This window comes from Thunnus maccoyii, chromosome 7, assembly GCF_910596095.1.
Source record: "Thunnus maccoyii chromosome 7, fThuMac1.1, whole genome shotgun sequence".
Classification (NCBI taxonomy): domain Eukaryota; kingdom Metazoa; phylum Chordata; class Actinopteri; order Scombriformes; family Scombridae; genus Thunnus; species Thunnus maccoyii.
In genome coordinates this window covers 23,999,913-24,016,960 of record NC_056539.1, presented here as the reverse complement: position 1 = coordinate 24,016,960, position 17,048 = coordinate 23,999,913, and the positions used below count along the sequence as shown (strand labels likewise).

At 39.8% G+C, this 17,048-nt stretch overlaps 2 protein-coding genes across 4 annotated transcripts in view; one reads left to right on the top strand and one right to left on the bottom strand.

Moving 5' to 3' along the window:
* Positions 1-9,157, top strand: part of tprb (translocated promoter region b, nuclear basket protein) — a 25,392-nt gene extending 16,235 nt beyond the window's left edge. Inside the window, exons 36-51 of one of the 2 annotated variants that reach the window (XM_042417618.1) lie at positions 22-218; positions 484-774; positions 1,246-1,400; positions 1,506-1,586; positions 2,031-2,219; positions 2,307-2,468; positions 4,148-4,241; positions 4,673-4,833; positions 4,956-5,009; positions 5,146-5,234; positions 6,307-6,416; positions 6,508-6,606; positions 6,794-6,950; positions 7,281-7,402; positions 7,518-7,613; positions 8,938-9,157. In XM_042417618.1, coding sequence (XP_042273552.1) covers positions 22-218; positions 484-774; positions 1,246-1,400; positions 1,506-1,586; positions 2,031-2,219; positions 2,307-2,468; positions 4,148-4,241; positions 4,673-4,833; positions 4,956-5,009; positions 5,146-5,234; positions 6,307-6,416; positions 6,508-6,606; positions 6,794-6,950; positions 7,281-7,402; positions 7,518-7,613; positions 8,938-8,987 — 2,107 coding nt within the window. In that variant the 3' untranslated portion in view covers positions 8,988-9,157. Of the gene's footprint in view, positions 1-21; positions 219-483; positions 775-1,245; positions 1,401-1,505; positions 1,587-2,030; positions 2,220-2,306; positions 2,469-4,147; positions 4,242-4,672; positions 4,834-4,955; positions 5,010-5,142; positions 5,235-6,306; positions 6,417-6,507; positions 6,607-6,793; positions 6,951-7,280; positions 7,403-7,517; positions 7,614-8,937 lie in introns of both variants that reach the window. The other variant, XM_042417617.1, reaches the window with a different exon arrangement.
* Positions 9,083-17,048, bottom strand: prg4b (proteoglycan 4b). Of its 2 annotated transcripts, XM_042417639.1 has the most exons (15): positions 16,952-17,048; positions 16,752-16,830; positions 16,342-16,458; positions 15,881-16,003; positions 15,305-15,370; positions 15,131-15,184; positions 14,418-14,477; positions 14,050-14,313; positions 12,533-13,240; positions 11,913-11,999; positions 11,382-11,518; positions 11,033-11,189; positions 10,720-10,830; positions 10,120-10,248; positions 9,083-9,380 (listed from the first exon to the last, which is right to left on the bottom strand). In XM_042417639.1, exons 2-15 carry the CDS (start codon positions 16,816-16,818, stop codon positions 9,271-9,273), a joined length of 2,190 nt encoding a protein of 729 aa, XP_042273573.1. In that variant the 5' UTR covers positions 16,819-16,830; positions 16,952-17,048; the 3' UTR covers positions 9,083-9,270. The 2 variants fall into 2 exon arrangements, with proteins under 2 accessions (XP_042273573.1, XP_042273574.1); XM_042417640.1 differs by lacking the exon at positions 15,305-15,370 and having other exon boundaries at positions 16,952-17,047.

Genomic DNA, 17,048 nt, shown 5'->3' with positions numbered 1-17,048 from the left:
CTGATCTTTTGTTTCTTTCAGCGCTAGCAGCTCTGAGCCTCCAACTGCCAACATTAAACCAACACCTGTAGTGGCCACAGCCAGCAAGCAACCTGTCAATCCCGGGAACAAACCAACTCCAAGGGCAAGCATCAGGCCCATGATCACCCCAGCTACTGTACCCACCCCGACGCCCACCGCTACTGTCATGCCCACCACACAGGTGGAGACCCAGGAAGGTAAGTCTAACAACAAAGCTTTAGATATGAATGTAGGAAACCAGCCAACAGAGTAATACCCCAAGAGATTAGTCTCAAGTGACCAGATGTAGGATTTAGTCTTGAACCCCCTTCCAACGTCGACAAAGAACGATTCCTTGAAATATATCTTGATGCTATATAATGCTGCTCGTGGTTCAGTGAAGAGGTTTTGCTACGGTACAGTATTTCTAATTTGCTCTTCATCAGCTGAAACCCTTTTCCACTGACTGTATTTCCTTTATAGCCATGCAGTCTACAGACGGCCCACCAGTGGAGCATGTGACCGTGTATGGTAGTGCAAGCGGCTCGGTGCGCTCCGCCAGCCCTAACATCCAGACCACTTTAGCGAGCCCCATGCTGACTGTGCAGCAGACCCAGACGCAGGCCACAGCTTTTGTCCAGCCAACGCAGCAACAGAGTGTGACCCACGCAGAGCCGGCCAATCAGGAGCCACCACCTGTGGTAATCGAGGCGACTCCCAGCTCGCAGGTGGAACGGCCGTCAACATCTTCCACCTCCTCTGTGTTTGGGACTGGTGAGAAACTATATCTTTGAAAGTTGAGATGACTAAAGGTTTATGGGGAAGAGCAATGCAATTTTATTATGATGTCATATTTTGAGAGATAAAGAGGTACAGTACACAAGTATTTAAAGAAATAAAGAGTTAGTTAGTAAAATACCCTTAGTACCTCAAAATAGATTGCTTATTATAATGAACATATAATGTTGGATTTAACACACTACTGCTACTATTTTGCAAATCTTTAGAAGGAAAAACATGCTGTATTGCCAAGTGAATACAAATGCTCATTTTTGGATGTGTATCAAACAGATTGGGGGAAACATGCGTTCAAGTAATTTCCTGTACTTACTGCTACAAATTAAACAATAACGAGCATGAGTGCAGGCACACGTGGCTCTTTCAGCTATCAAGTATGGTTTAAAAGTATCATTATAACATCACTATTAGGGAAAAGTCTAAACAATACCCATCCCTTATTTCCAGTTTCAGCAACACCAGGAACCTCTTCCATGTCCAAAAGACCTCGTGAAGAAGAGGAAAGCACCACCATGGTCACTGACACAGAGGCCTCCCAGGAGGATACCTCCAGGGCTCCTATACCTAAGAAGCTGCGCATTATCCAGAGAGTGGGTCCAGAGGTGAGGAGCAGGGTTACAAACAAATCCTAATAGGTGTTTTTATTGTTTTTTTAATGATCTGAAAATTGTCGGCACAGTTCTTAATGTGTCATGTGTTCTCCTCAGGAGGAGGTGCTGGCTGAGGACAGTGCTGAGGCGGAGGGAATGGTGCCAACGGACAGTCAAGACGGTGCAGAAGCCAGCCAGGTCAGATATTATCTAATACAAATAAATAATACATTTTCCATTATCTCTTTATTTTAAGGTGTTAAACTTCCCCAGTATCTCATTAAGATGCTTTGGTATGATTAAAGAGCACAAATAAGGCCAAGATTATCTCTTCAAATAAGCAATTTTCTTTTTCCCTTCTTGCATTTTGCTGATCACTTGTCTCACGGAAGAATAATGGCCCATTACTTGTTTTGTACCATAAAGCAATCTCTTAGAGCTATAAATCATTCTGTCTGGTAAATACAGTGTAACAGGCAGGAGTAGTTAATAATAATGTTGCAGAATTAATTTGGTAATTACTTTTTGGTACTACATGTAGCACAGCTTTTTTATGGATGATATTAGTTCTTTATCAATTATTGACCAAAAGTGTTGAGTAGAGTGCAAGTCGTTCATGACGATCATTGTTTCGCCCTGCAGACGGAGGAGTTTCCAACACTGGAGGATGGAGACGAAGGCACAGCGTCCCAGTCTGTCGCAATGGACCAAGAGGTTACCTTGACACAAAGTGAAACCCCTGACCACCAACAGCGAGAAGTGATCATCATCGTAACGGACACGGAGAGTGAGGAAGACCAAGAAGAGGAGGATGAAGAGGAAGAAGAGCAGGTAGAGACTTTTTCAAAAACAGTATGTATCAATGCGGAAATTTGTCTCGGTTTTCCTCCCAACTAATTTGATCACTGCTCAATGTAGGACTACGACGAGGAGGAGGAAGAGGAAGATGAGGAAGAAGAGGAAGAGGAGGAAGATGAAGAAGACGAGGAGGAAGATGACGGAGGGATGGGGGAAGAAGGGGAGGACAGTAACGAAGGGAGCGGCGACGGCAACGAGGCTTACGAGGGAGACGACACGGAGGTTCGATTACACACGACGTGCTCCGTCACAGCTTTATGCTCCGACACCCACGCAACCATCATATCCAGTATAAGTTAACCCTTCCCACACTTTCAGTCAGAGATTTACACACCCATTTCCAGCTCACGCTCAGTTTTTCCACAACGTCTCGTGTCATGGTCTCACTCACATTTTTACCCCTCTGTCGTAACTTTCTGTCTGCGTGCCAGCTGTGTGTGGGTGTGGGCGCATATGTGTTGACTCGAGTTGTTTACCTTTTTTCTACATGTTCAGTGGAATGAGTCAGTGTCTGCAAAGGGACACTTAACGGTCTTTCACTTGTAATCTGCATGTGTGAAAGTTGTTTGATGTGGTGAGTCTGCAAACCACCGCCCAGTGTTGTGTGTGTGTGTAGTTTCGACATTAAATAATACATTTTTACAACTTTTTAAAGGCAGTTGTTAGAAGAAAAAGGCACATAACATCTGACACAGTGTCTGGTGATTAACACCATGCAATAAAATCTGAACTCTGTCTGTGTCACCTCTTTCTACAAGAACGTTTAGGCACATTGGAGAGGTAAAATACATAGTTTTTGTTACACTTCTAAGGGTTTACTTTAAATTTTCTAGAATTTTATTTATCCTGTAAACTTGGGTGGAAAATCGAAATGTTTTAGAGCTACAGCGTTTAATCGACTGATCAAATAGTCGATCAACAGAAAATTAAACGCCAATTAGTTTGATAATTGTCTTTTTTTTTTTTAAGAAGAAAATGCACAAATTCTCTGGTTCCAGCTTCTTAAACGTGAATGTTTTCTGTTTTTTTTTGTTTGTTTGTCTTATGACAGTGAATATCTTTGGGTTGTGGACAAAAGAAGATATTTTAGGTTGCATCTTGGTGTTTGGGAAACATCAACATTTTTTTTTATCATTTTATACATTTAATAGACTAAATGACTAATCAATTAATCGAGAAAATAATCAACCGATTAATCGCTAATGAGAATAATCATTAGTATGTAATAGTTGCTGTCCTATTTTGCTTATGATTGAACATATTTATGAGACTATCACTTATTAAATGATGCTGACACTCTCAAGTTATGTGGTCAGTCTTACAATTTAACTAAAACCTCAAATTTAAACCAAACATGTTTGGTTGCCTTATTTCTATTTAATGTGTTCATTGTGGCTTCATGATGTAACGGTTTTCTCCTTTTTTACCTCTTATTTCTGCCTTCTGGCTGGGAACTGCATTTTCCATATTCTGAATAATAGTATTTTACATCAAATATAGAACATGTCTTTGTTGGTTATAACTTGTGTTTTTCCTGATTTACAGTGTTTTTATAAAGTTTGTCAGGTAATGCTGGATTCACGAAGGTTTCTCACCTTTTTTAAACTAATATGTATGGAAAAAGTGTTTTTTTACTGGAATTTTTAAACTTTTTAAAAAGAGTATGTTTGTTCCATGCAGGGAGAAAATGTAACATAATCTGTATGTGGTGCTCCGCCAGTATATCTTGGCATCCGTATTGCCCTGCTGATTCTCTTTACTGCACATCTTTACTCTCCCTGTTTTTCTTATTTCCTGTTTCTTTTGGGCCTCTTTAACATTTTGAAATTCTACTCATGGTTTTCCTTTTTCTCTTATGACTCTCGTCTTTTATTATTTCCTTTTGTTCTTTCCTTTCTCAGGGGGCTGATGTAACAGACCCGGGCACAGAGACAGAAGAGAGTTTGGGGGCGTCTGACTCCACCCAGAGGCCTGCAGATTCCCAGACACCCAGCTGTAAGATCCAGGAAAGCATGTCGAATGCACATACGTAGATCCACCTCAAACTCTCCACATGCGCTCACACACTATCCCGTCATCCACTTAGTTATCTGAGACTTCAGGATGACTGAGAAAGATGTAATATGTTGTTGTCTGTCTGAAAGGAAGAGTGGACCAACTGTGAGCCAAAATAAAGGTCATTTCTAACAAGGGCACATAATGGTTGCTTTTCTTTGAAAATGAATCACATGAAAGTTCTTGTGCTCATGCTGTAGCGCTTTATAGCTGAAGCTCTTAAATGTAAAACGCATCTTGAGTACATTAAACAGGTTGGGGACACATTATTAGAAGACCATTCAGATACTGGAATGTAATTCAATTTATTCATTTCACCACAAATAAAATAGATCCTTCCGTTAATTTGGTCGTGTCTGCTACCGTTTTAGTCGAGGGCAGCGCGATGGAGGTCTTCTCTACAGAACAACCAATCACAAGCTCTGGTACACGCATGCCCCAGTCACCACGGAGACCAACGCATCAGCTACCCGCCCGCCTGAATACTCACCCCACCCCGACATCAGAACTGGGACCGCCTGCTCAGGTTCAGGTATGAAGGAATAGAGTGACCAATCTGTATTCGTCAATAATGAAAGTATAAAAAAGAAAGAACATAACTTAATATTTTTACTGGCACAGAGCAATATTTAATAGTTTTGTTATATATCACAGTGTATTCCTGTTCGTCGAGTCCCTCAGCTTGCTCCTGGCATGCCCAGCAGTGCTGTAAGTCAACACTCTGTTCAATTGGAGAAAATCCAAAAATATACTGTATTTACCTTAATTATATAAATGTTAGTGTTAAATGTTTAGTCCTGTGTTTGCGTCCAACGCTTTTCTGTCGTCTCTCTGCCTGCAGCAGCACTTCTTTGATGATGATGACAGAATGGTTCCCAGCACTCCAACTCTGGTTGTACCACACCGCTCTGATGGTTTTGACCAGGCCATCCAGTAAGTCTCTCACACACACACACACACAAATTTCAGATTTATTAGTAATAAAATCATTGGTAACACTGCAGATAATACTGACCTAACATCATTTTTGGCTTTGTTTTTAGTGTAACTTTAGGTTTCTGGGGTTTATTTAAGAGATCAAGTGATTTTACTTCTGTACTTTGTTGGGCTGCCACTTTTTCAAACAGTCAAGTTCAACATTCAAATTAATATGAACAAAACCCATATACAGTAATGTGTCAGATACAATTTGCTGTGACTGTCATAAGCATACATGGCCAGCGATGTCCATCTGTAGAGAGAGTGTCTTACCGTTCAGTAGTCTTTATATTTTCCCGAGTGGTTTCATACAACTGTACTATGTGTCTTTCTTGAGATAGTACCGTGTCAGTCGAGAGTTGACATTACTCCACTCATTTGACGCCTCTGCTGCCTCACTTGTCTTTGTTGGTAAATTTGCCGCCTACAGTATGGTGTTGCCCCCAAAATACTTCCGCACTGCTCCTCAGATGCTTGGGTGTCATGATTATTCAATCAGCACGGCTTTGCTCACTACTGTCGTCCTATTTTTATTTATTAACTTAGTTTACTGATAGGTCAAAGAGCATGCAATGTGTCAAGCTGATAATGAATTTTAATTTGCTGGATCACAAGACAAACTGCTTCAAATGGTCTGTTGCTCTTATGGACAGTACATTTTGAATTCAAACAGGTCATTACAGTTTAAAAATTTAATTTTTCCCCACATTCAAACGAAATTTCGAATAAAAAGTGACAGCACTAGTACTTTGTTGATGGCTTCTTTTAATGTTTTTGTTTCATTGTACATTTTTTACTTTACATTTTGAGCCACAAATAAAGCATACATTGTCATTTTCTTTCAAATTACATTCAAATTTTCATACAGACTTCTACTTTATGGTCTATTTGTTTTATTTTACTTTCATAGTGTCGCTGTCTTGAATGTATATTTTTATAAACAGAGATCCAGAAATACTTAGACCTGCTATCATTCTGCTATCTTATGGCTCTGGATGACTCTTAGTGTATTTTGTTCATTTATCAGTTCACCACAAGTGGCTGGTGTCCCTCGCTTCCGGTTTGGAGCTTCAGATGACATGCCACAGACCAGCTCCTCCTCGCACTCCGACCTGGGACAGCTTGCATCACAAGGAGGTAGACCACCACCCATATGTTCTATAGTTTCTCTAAAGTTTCTCTCAGCTTCTCTTTTTAACTTCAAATCAATTCTTGTGAATGTCTTGAGGTCTTGGGATGTATGAAAGCCCCCTGTTCCTAGCATCTCATGAAGAGGACTCTGGTGGACGCAGCGTTCCCACCACACCGCTACAAGTGTCAGCGCCAGGTATGTCTATCGCTCTGATGAGGAGAGATCCAGTCTGGTTTAGCCTTTTCATTAAAATACTCAACACTGTTCACACTTTATAAACATTGACAGTTGACAGTGAGCTGGGAGGAGATTTTCAGATTTCGGAGGACTACCAGGTGCTACAACAACATCAATGAGTGCATCTTGTTTTCTTCTCTTCCAGTAACGGTATTCTCAGAGGTGGTTCAGTCAGATGCCGCGGAGCACGCTTCCCAGTCAGTTCCCATGGTGAGCACCTCCACACCGAGCCTGGTCGTGCCAGGAGCAGCCAGTACAGGGGAGGAGAGAGACGATGTCTTCCTGGAGCCAGATACTGATAGGTGAGGCTCACTCCCCTCAGTTAGTCAAAGTCGGTGCTCGTCTCCCTCCCTTTGAACTACAGTGTTATTGCTGAATGCTGTATTTCTGTTCAGTAGTTTTAAGTTCAAGTTTAAATGTAATTCTTCCTTTTCTTTTAAATGTGTTGCTTTTTCCACCGTTAATATCAATAGCAGAATCAAATGAAGAAACTTTATATATAAAAAGTGAACTATAAAAAATGCCTCTTGGGATTTTCTTGCCTTCATGTTTTTACAGGTGATTTTGAAACTGCGTGATTACATAATTTGTTCAGATAGCATGTACTTTATGTGTTGGTATGTTTCCTCCAGGCCCAGTTCAGAAGTGTCAGTGGATGCTGGGGTGTCTCAGGGTGATATGGAGGAGCCAAGCCAGCCGTCTGACAAGGCCAACCTCCCCTCCACCAGCCAGGAGCCTTCCTCCAGCTCTGCAGGTAGAGCGTAGCCTCATGACTGAGCAGCTTCCTGCCAGCAAATGTCTATCTTTATCATGTAATTCCTCTCTTATGTATCTTAAGTTCAGTTCTGACTGCTGTGGTGTTTTTCTAGATACTAGCAGTGCTCCACCTAAACCCTCCAGACCTGGACCCAGCAGACAGCTGCAGCGCTGGCCAGAGAGCGGCGGTGGCCGCATGAAGAGAGGAGGTAACGTATTTGAAAGCACACACAAAAGTCAAATGTTTATAGAGCTATTACTGGTCATTTGGGCTAAACAGGTCCAACAGTTCACTGCTCATTTCCTGCTCAATACAACAAAATGGTAGATTTGTGTAAAATGGCTTAAAATGTGTATTAAAGGCATAAAAAAAACATTAAGATCCCTTCTCCTCTTCAGTAGTGATACCAAAGTCTCTCTGCAACAAAAGCATACAGTAAAAGAATTTCAAACATATTGTTATCTTTCACTATAATAACCCGACCTTGTGTGATATCACAAATGAAAGCAAGAGAAGCTGAACAAAGTAATACTCAGCAACTCCGTGTAGTACAAAAATCACTATTGAATAGTGGTAAAAGGAAATGGGGGTAGACCATGACCAGTAAACTAAAATAAAAAACCTCCTCAGAGTAAAAAAGCTGCATCAATATAAAAGAGACATGTTTCCTTTCTGGAAAAATTGAGTCTCAGTGCAATCAGGCAGACAAGTTGACACAGCTTTCTCACACATCGTCCACTCAGCGTTCTTGAGTGAGCGAGCGACTGCAATTAGCAAATGTTTTGCCGCAGTCATGCTCACGCTGTGGCAAAAAAAAAAAAGACATTTTGATGTTAAAATGTCACCCTTAAACAAGATTGTGGTGAAAAGGAGAAATACTAATAACTGACACATCGTGTGGGTGGAGATGCTTTCTAGACTTTGGTATTGAGAAATGTTGTCGGGTCACACCTGTTTCATCTAATCAGTGCGTTGGAGGTGAAGACATTTTTCACTGTTTTCATGTTCATACCACAATCAGCAACATAAACCCAGACAGTGCTGCTTTTTTGTCTGATTCAAGAAGCAGGAGAGAGCAGGCTTTCACACAGACTTTTGCAATAACATTTCCATCTTTATTGTAAACCAAATACAAAGACAGATACAGATTTCATCTTTAAAGTTTCAGACTTGCACAAAAAAACATTCAATACTAAGCTATTGCTATTCTTCAATAATATATTCGAAAAGTTTGCTTGCTTGAAAAATCATCCTGAATCTTAAGCTGAGTAACATTTGACCAACAGTAACATTGTGCGCACAAATCCCGACAAAACTCTTTTTTTTTCATTTTAACCATCAATCATAATTTAATACATACAGTACAGTATTTGTTTATTATAGTTCAGTTTTAATTTTGAAAAAAAAAGAACAGAAAACACTAATTCTTTCAATATTTTCATTATATTGCACATTTTATACAGCCACTGTACATCATTTTTTACATCAGTATAGCGGACTTTGTCTTAAAAATCTCTTTTCTATTCCAACAGGTCAAGCATTTCCTTCTCGGGGTGTACATGGGAGACGATTCGCCAGATGAAGCACTAAAACTGGACAAATATGACTGCAGAGCTTGTCATTCCCTACAGAACCACATTATGCATTTTTCAATCTGAGTGTTCAGTTTCTGTATTCAGTCTTGATAATGTTCAATTGCTCTGAAGCCTGTTTTTTCTTTTGTTTGACTATTGTTTTTTTTTTAATGTACTTAGAAAGTACCTTTTCTGATCAGTCTATGCTGAAGCGATGTGTTTTATGAAGAATGTATTAAACTTTAAAAACAAGAATGTGGAAGACAACTTCTTTAGAACAGTCTGTGGTGTTCAGACTTTCTTCGGGCATTTGAAGACTTCGTTGCTCTGAGGTGACGTGTTGGCTTTAGGGGGAGCGACGACAGGACGTTCACCGTCTATCCTAACGTTGTAGGATTTGGCTGCAAAAGAAACAGAACAGACAGTTTTTTAATTCATAAGTTATGTGTAGGATGTCGTTTTTAGCCATACAACTGCCAGTTTCCATTGTCGGTGAACATGGCGTGACCGACAGAATCAAGCGCCTCCTCCAAGAGTTCAAGTTTTACGGACGCCAACTTGAACTGATTACAAAAGATTCTGTTTCTTGAATGACGTACATGACCAGACAGTAAACCCTTCCTGATGAGACACATTGACTGTAAACTGACATTGACTGATGGTTTTAAACTACAGGTATCATTATTGAAATGGAAACTCTAGTCTGGTTACTGCGTAATAAACTTGATCTTTAGGTGAATGGACGCCACCCTTAGTGACCTTTACATCTGCCTAATCCCCCACCTCACCCTGACACACCCTGACACACATGGTCCTTGTTAGGCGTTTCAGACACTGTGTGAATGAGGATAACAGAGTGAGGGATGTTATGTTCTTTTGAGAATAAATGATTAAGTATGGAGGAGATGTTAAACTAATTAAAGACTATTTTTACATGATCTTTTTCTTTTTTTAAACCAATATGTTGGGAGCTAATCCAAAATATGGCAAGGTGTTTGTTTCTTCTTTAACTAATAGTCTTGTAAATAATATTTTAAAGAAAACAAATCCATTTTTAAAAAAAAAAAAAAAAAACAGCCCCTAAATCTGTTCTAATTAGAGATATAACTCCAGAACTGGTAAATCTTATAAATAACTTACATCTAGAGAAGACGACGTATTTGTATCCCTCTGGTTCTCTGGTGCTCGGGACGGACACAGCAGCTGTGATGGTGGAGGGGAAACCTTTCCAGGATTGCTGGATGCTGATTGTTGGCCCTAAGAGAGACACTAGAAACAAAACAGTTTAAAATGATAAATAAAATATTCTTTGCTATTTTTACAAATTTTAAGTGGTTATTTTGTTTTTGACATTTTTATGTCCAAACTCACAACTCAACAGTTACAATCTCATAAACAGCACACAGGCTGTTTGTTTCCACTTGTCAATTATTTACAAGCTGGACCTTGCTGCCCCTCTCAACTCAACAACACATGACTCATTTTTTCAGAGAACAACATGTGTTGTAACTCAAATAAAGCATGTTTATGTGAGTTCAAGCCTATCTGTTGAAATGCTCAGCAAACACCCAGTACACTCATCACGGTTACATTTACACAATAACACACAGTGTGCATTTCAACCATTGCATGGATGTGATCTCAAAGCTGTCAGAAATGGGAAAAATAAATATATATACAGTATATACCAAAGTTAAGATGCATTTTTTGTTTTGTAATATTTTTTCATTATTGGGGTACCTGCTTGTCGAGCCACTCGGTTGCGGACTGTGTGAACTGTGATGTGCTGGACTTTCCTGCCACATGTTGGACTGGTACCAAACTGGTATGAATATTTCTGGACCGATCCCCCTGAAACAATCAAGAGTCAAGTCTTAGAATCCATTCAATCAGAACGTCATTATGATATACAGATTTAACTAATAAAAATCTAAACTTTGTTCATGCCAAAAAGATAAAATACAACACAACAGCAATGACGAAACTAAAAAGAAAGTTATGTAATGAAGAATAAATTATCATTAGAAGACATGCAACAACAGCAGTTCCTCACCTCTCTTGAAGAAGTAGACCGCCTCTCTCCTTCTTCGATACTGAGGCACAGACAGAGCAGCTGTGATGTGGCCCCGAAGCCCATCAAAGCCTGTTTGAATTGCTTTTGGATAACCAGGGTCCAAAACATCATTTTCATATCTCCAGTACTGAGGTCCCTGCAAACCAAACCAAAACATTAAACATCTGGGAACTAAAATTGATTAGTTCAGCACTTGTAAAATGGTTTCAGGTAAAATAAAGATGTTTTTAACAGTAAGAATGCATCCTGATAGTGTACAGGGTCACACCCATGCTATCTCAAACTCAGATTTGACAAATGCACTTCTTGGTTCAGATGAGACGTTTACCTTGAAAATGTATGTTTTGCCCTGGCAGTTGCAACGGGTAAATGAAGTGTCAATGGGGGATGGGACGCCCCACACTTGTGTGATGCCACGGGCTGGACCTGGCACCTTGTTTCTATCCAGAGACCAGAAGTAGTGCCCTGTGAAACAACATTAGTTCATAAAACTGGTCCACCTACAGACAAGATCACTTTAAGAGCCTCTTCACATGTTTGAAGTTTAACAATAATAATACTAATCTGCTTTGAATAATAATTTGTTTTGTCTGATATGGTTTCTCCACAGAGAAGTTCAATTGAATAGTACTAAATCTATGAATATGTAAATATTGTCTGTTTCAAAAGTTTAACTAATGGACAGTAGATGTCTGGAGATCTCAGGTTTCTAAATCACACTTGTAATGTACACATACTCTCTAAACTCAGATTTAAGGTGAACACAGAACAAAAACTTTTCCACCTTGAGCAGAATGTGAAAAAAGTTTCTAATGTCAAACTCAAGAGCAAAAGTAAAACACATTTTTTGCCCACCAACCTCTAAAAACCACCACTGTGCCGTTCTTCAGTGTGGTGACTGCACCGACTGGCCGCCCGCTACACAGGTTTGTATCATTGCTGTCATCTGGAAAAAAAAAAGGGACACATTTATGAGGAAAACAAGCAATAAAACAAAGAAACCATGCAATCACAGACGGGGTTACTCTGTGTTAAATGTGATTTTTGTATTCCAAGGCCTGCAGGGACCTTTTCTGCACTGTAACTTTTTTCTGTTCTTTACAGTTTCTGAGTTTTATTTCCAATTACAAAGGACAGCTTGATTCATTTACAGTATGGGGAAAACAGCCACCTCTGTCACTTAATATAAAGTAGCTATACTTTGAAGGAAGCTCTTTTCACCCAGATGCATAATGAAAAAAAGCTCATAAAGCAGGCTGCAAACAGTAATGAATATGTACAAGAAACTAGTGGCCTTCAGCTTTGCAATAGAGTCACTCATGAAAAATAGATTAGATCTCAGTACAGCGTACAGGAAAGAAATTAAGTTGCTCACACTGAAATTTAGCCTATTTAGTCACATAAATCATCTTTCGAGGCAATTTATATTCTATGGTTGTTGTGCAGAGGATCTGGACCAACGCTAAAAACATTTCTTACCCCCTTGGTAGTCTCTAGGGTTGTCTGTGTTCAGAGTATCCAGAGGTTTAGTCTCAGGTTTGGAGGTGGGTTTAGTTGGCAGTGGCTTGTGTGGGTCAGGTTTGACCTGAGGTTTTGAGGTGGCTTCTGATGGTTGGGGTTTAGTTGGTTCTGGGGTGACTATTGGTGGATCAGCAGTGGTTTCTCCTGTGGTGACATCATCTGTCGTGTCACTCTTTGCTGCATCTGTGAGTGAGGGAGCATGGGTCGTCAGGGAATCAAGCTCTGCTGCTGGAGAAACACCGGTGGAAGGATCTTGAACGTCCGGCAGAGAAGAGGAAGGGCCTGTTGTGACGTCGTCGGAGTTGTGCTCAGTAACGTCTGGCTCTGTGTTTGAAGTGGTTGCCTCTGGGATGGGTGTTGGGTCCAGCGTTGTAGAGGCAGAGGTGGTGGTGACCTGAGAGTCTTCTGAGGCTGTGGAGGAGTCCTTGGTGAGTTCTGTGGATACTGAAGCTACAGGTGGGCTGGAGGTGGTGGTGGAGGCTTCAGTTGGATCTGCATTCTGTGCCAGCTCTTCTGTCTCCAGCTCTGGGGTGTTGGCTGTGGGCTCTGTTTCAGGTACTGAGGTTGAAGCAGGCTGGCTGGAGACCTGCTGAACTGCTGTGGAGGATGGAGAAAGAGTTGTCCCTGAGTCCAGTGAGGTGGTGGACATCTCAGGATCACTTACATCTGGAAGTGGACAAACATGAGTATAAACTGTGTTATTAGATTTAAATTAATATTATGAGACCAGTACTTAAGTACAATTTTAAGGTATTTGTACTTTACTTAAGTATTTCCATTTTATGCTGCTTTATACTTTCACTTCACTACATGTCAAAGGGAAACATTTTCAATTTTTACCTCACGTTTATTTCACAGCTATTTACTAATTTCTTTGTAGATTAAGATTTTACTCACATAACATATAATCAACTAAAATGAGATATTTTTTTTATTCATTTCACTATCCAACCACTTAGATATTAATGCATCAGTGATAATTGTCCAATGATATAATATATTTTATATATTATAATTTATCACTGTGAAAGAGGCCCTTCAGTCTGCATGAGTACTTTTGATACTTTAAGTACATTTTGCATCTAGAATATTTACATGAGTAAAATTTTGAATGGAGGACTTTTTAGTGTAACAGAGTATTTTTGCAGGATGGTATAGCTACTTTAACTTAAACGATCTCAATATTTCTTCCACCACTGCTCGAGTGTGAAACAAGTTGAAAAATTATTTAATTAATGACAGCATATACAGAGGGGTGACAAAATAGAGGAAAAACATGAATAAATGGGTGGCGAAACATGACAAATGCAGATGCTTCCATGTAGAGCTCGAGGGGTCGTTGAATGGTTTGATGATAATGAAAATGATGTGAATTATACACTAAGGCTTTCACTGTCACCACTGAAAAATAGAGCTCCAGAAACTTGGAGAATTTATGGCAAGGAGCCTTGAAGCTCATCCCAGATATCACATACCTGTGCTCTCATTGGGGGAGTCAGTATCGGCCTTTGTTGGTTCGTTATCTGAAGGAGTCGTCTGTGTCTGAGAGAGGACTGTAACTGTCTCTGTGCTCAACTCTGGGTTGTCTTTATGCAGCGTGGGTTCAGTAGTAATTTGATCCAGCAGGTCAGCTGGAGGGGATCCGTTGTCGCTGGTGCTCTCTGGGGTAGGACTTGCCTTCGAATCCTCTGGTCCATTGTTGGAAAATTCATCATTGGGAAGTATCTGGCTGGATATATCTACAGGAATTTGACAAGTGAGAAAAGGTGTGGATGTCACACTCATAAAACTTTACCAGGGGAGAGCTTAGATAGATTTATTATCCGTACACATCATCGCTCACCATCACTGGGATCATCTTGTGGAGATGATGACGGATTGGCCTGTGGAATTAAATCGTCATCTGTGGGAAAATAAGACAAAATCAATGAATGTGATATAGACAGACATTTTACCCCAAACTACTGTATTTCTTTAAAATGTACATAATATTTTCTCGGCATTACTTTACTTTAGCATGCACATCACTCAGACGGTGACATCCCAGACAGAAACGTTACAAAATGTCTTCTTCTTGAGAGAGAAGTAACAAGGATGCAAAAGTATCTCCACCCACAAATTTGCTCCAAGCCAACTCCTGAATTAAAACCTCCAAGAAAATGTTCTTTTTCTTCTTTTCTTGGCCACATCTTGTGACTGAACCTGTGCCCGATACCCTCCCACACTCCTCACAACACTGCTTCCTTGTGTTTCTGTTGGCCAGTGAGGCTTGTGCTCTTGGCTTGTTCTGGTGAGACTTGGTCTCCGAACAAACCACAGAGCCACAAGTGTGGCACTCAACCATAAACATCTTCCTGCCTTCTTCCTGACATATGCCTTATTAAATGAATTGAGTTCAGTTCATAATAATCATTTAAGTTATTTCAAACAAATTTGTTTGAGTACAGTTCAGAGAGCATCAGTTTCTGTTACTGGAATAAAGTTGGAGTTTCTTTAAGACATGTAAAATATATTTTTGTGTAGCTTCCTTGAGTACATTTCAAAAAGTATAGTCACCTGTGTTGTCTCCATTGCTTAATGGGTCCTCCGTTGCTTCATTCAGAGTTGGCTCTGTGAGAATATTCATGAATAAAGGTTAGAGGGCTAACCATAAAAAGAAAAACATTTTACATCCTAAATGACTGAAAATTTAGTAAAGAAAAATCAAACATCTTGCCAAGACAAATATACCTTTGGGTTTGTTATCTTTTACATTATTGCATGGTGCTGCTACATTGGCTGCTCCATTGATTTCTTCTGTGGTAATTATGAAGACAGAAAATATTGTCAAACATATCCCAATGCTTCAGTGCAGATTACTGCATGCATTGCATGCTACTCCACATGCTGGTGGACATGCAGGCTGTTTGACATTTGATACGAATATTTCTAGCATCTTGTTCTGGTACTTTTAGCTTGTTGTTCATGCAAGTATACTAATCTCAGATTGCGGTAATTATAATTCTTACATAATGATGCAGCCAGGAAAGGTGAGGGCTGATTTTAACATGCAGCCATGCTTTCACTCATACAACCACTAATACATTTAATGGTCATGTATCAAATGATATACATTAAAACACTACATCAAGATGTATGACCACCTTTAACTTTTTTTTCCTTTAACTTTTACCTTCATCAGGATAGCAAGTATCATGAAGATACCACTGCGTAATAAACTGTGAAGGTAATCTGTGGTTGTTAACATGCAGAAAATTTCACAGAGACACACACATAATCATGCTGAATGTGTTGGAGAAAACTTGCCTTCTGCATCACAGTGAGTCTTGAAATCTGAACAACACTGATTGTACTTGAAGCAATCAGGGTCACAGTTACACAGCCGGCCTCTCTTGAAGGTTTCTCCACACCGACCTTTACACGAGTTTGCTGTGGCACAACAAACGTGAACAATAAGCTCAGAGATTTAATTACTTTACAATTACTTTGTTATTCATGAAGAACATTTAGGCAACAGTGTACAGAATATGTAAAGCTGCTCTCTGAGGGGATAGAGATTGTTTGAAAAATCAATGTGAACTTGAAAATCAATGACAACTTCACTGGTGTGTAAGAAATAAGACACAATATGAAAAACACTTTTGATTAGTGATGTAAAAATGTGTTATCAGTGATTCCAAATGTTTGCATATCAGTGTTGTAGGTTGAGATCTACAGAGTAAATATTAAATAAAGTTGTAAAAACATTAGGAGAGAAAAAGTCTCACTTGTGGTGCATTTTGATTCATAATCTTTGCAGCATTCTCCATAACTCAGGCAGGTATAGTCACACTGACAAGTGTAACCCCTGTAGTACTCGCCACCACATCGTCCTTTGCAGCTTGCTGTTTACGAGAAAGACCACATGGAAACTCAGTAAAAAATATTAGAGAGGGAAATACATTGCGGAAAATCAGATGGTATCAGTGCTTTAGAAGTCACGTTGACAGAGGTTACCCCTCTGGTAAATAATTGTTAACATAGTAAACATGAATGAGTACAAGCACAGCAAACACATGATACATCATCCTTAAAAACATCTTGTTTTGCACCTGCATGGATCTAAAAGTCTGGCGCTGAGGAATATATTTCAGTTAAATATTTCTCTGTGTAATAGAAATGTGTCACAAATACTCACTCTGAGCAGCACTAAGAGTCAAGGCACAAGCCAGAAAAACAACAGAACACAGTACAGTGGAAGACATCTTCCTGAACACCTGAAATTGAACGTAAGACACACAAAGAATGAATAAATCAGATTCCAGTTGTATGTGTGTATTAACGTCCGTGGCTGAAACTCCTGAGACAAATACAAGACAGGAAATAAAATGTACCTACCTTGGTTGAGCCTCTGTCTAAATCCTGCTGAAGGTTTGACTCCAGCTGCTTTTATAAGGCTGAGAGAGGCCGGCGAATTTCCCAATAATTGTCGTAT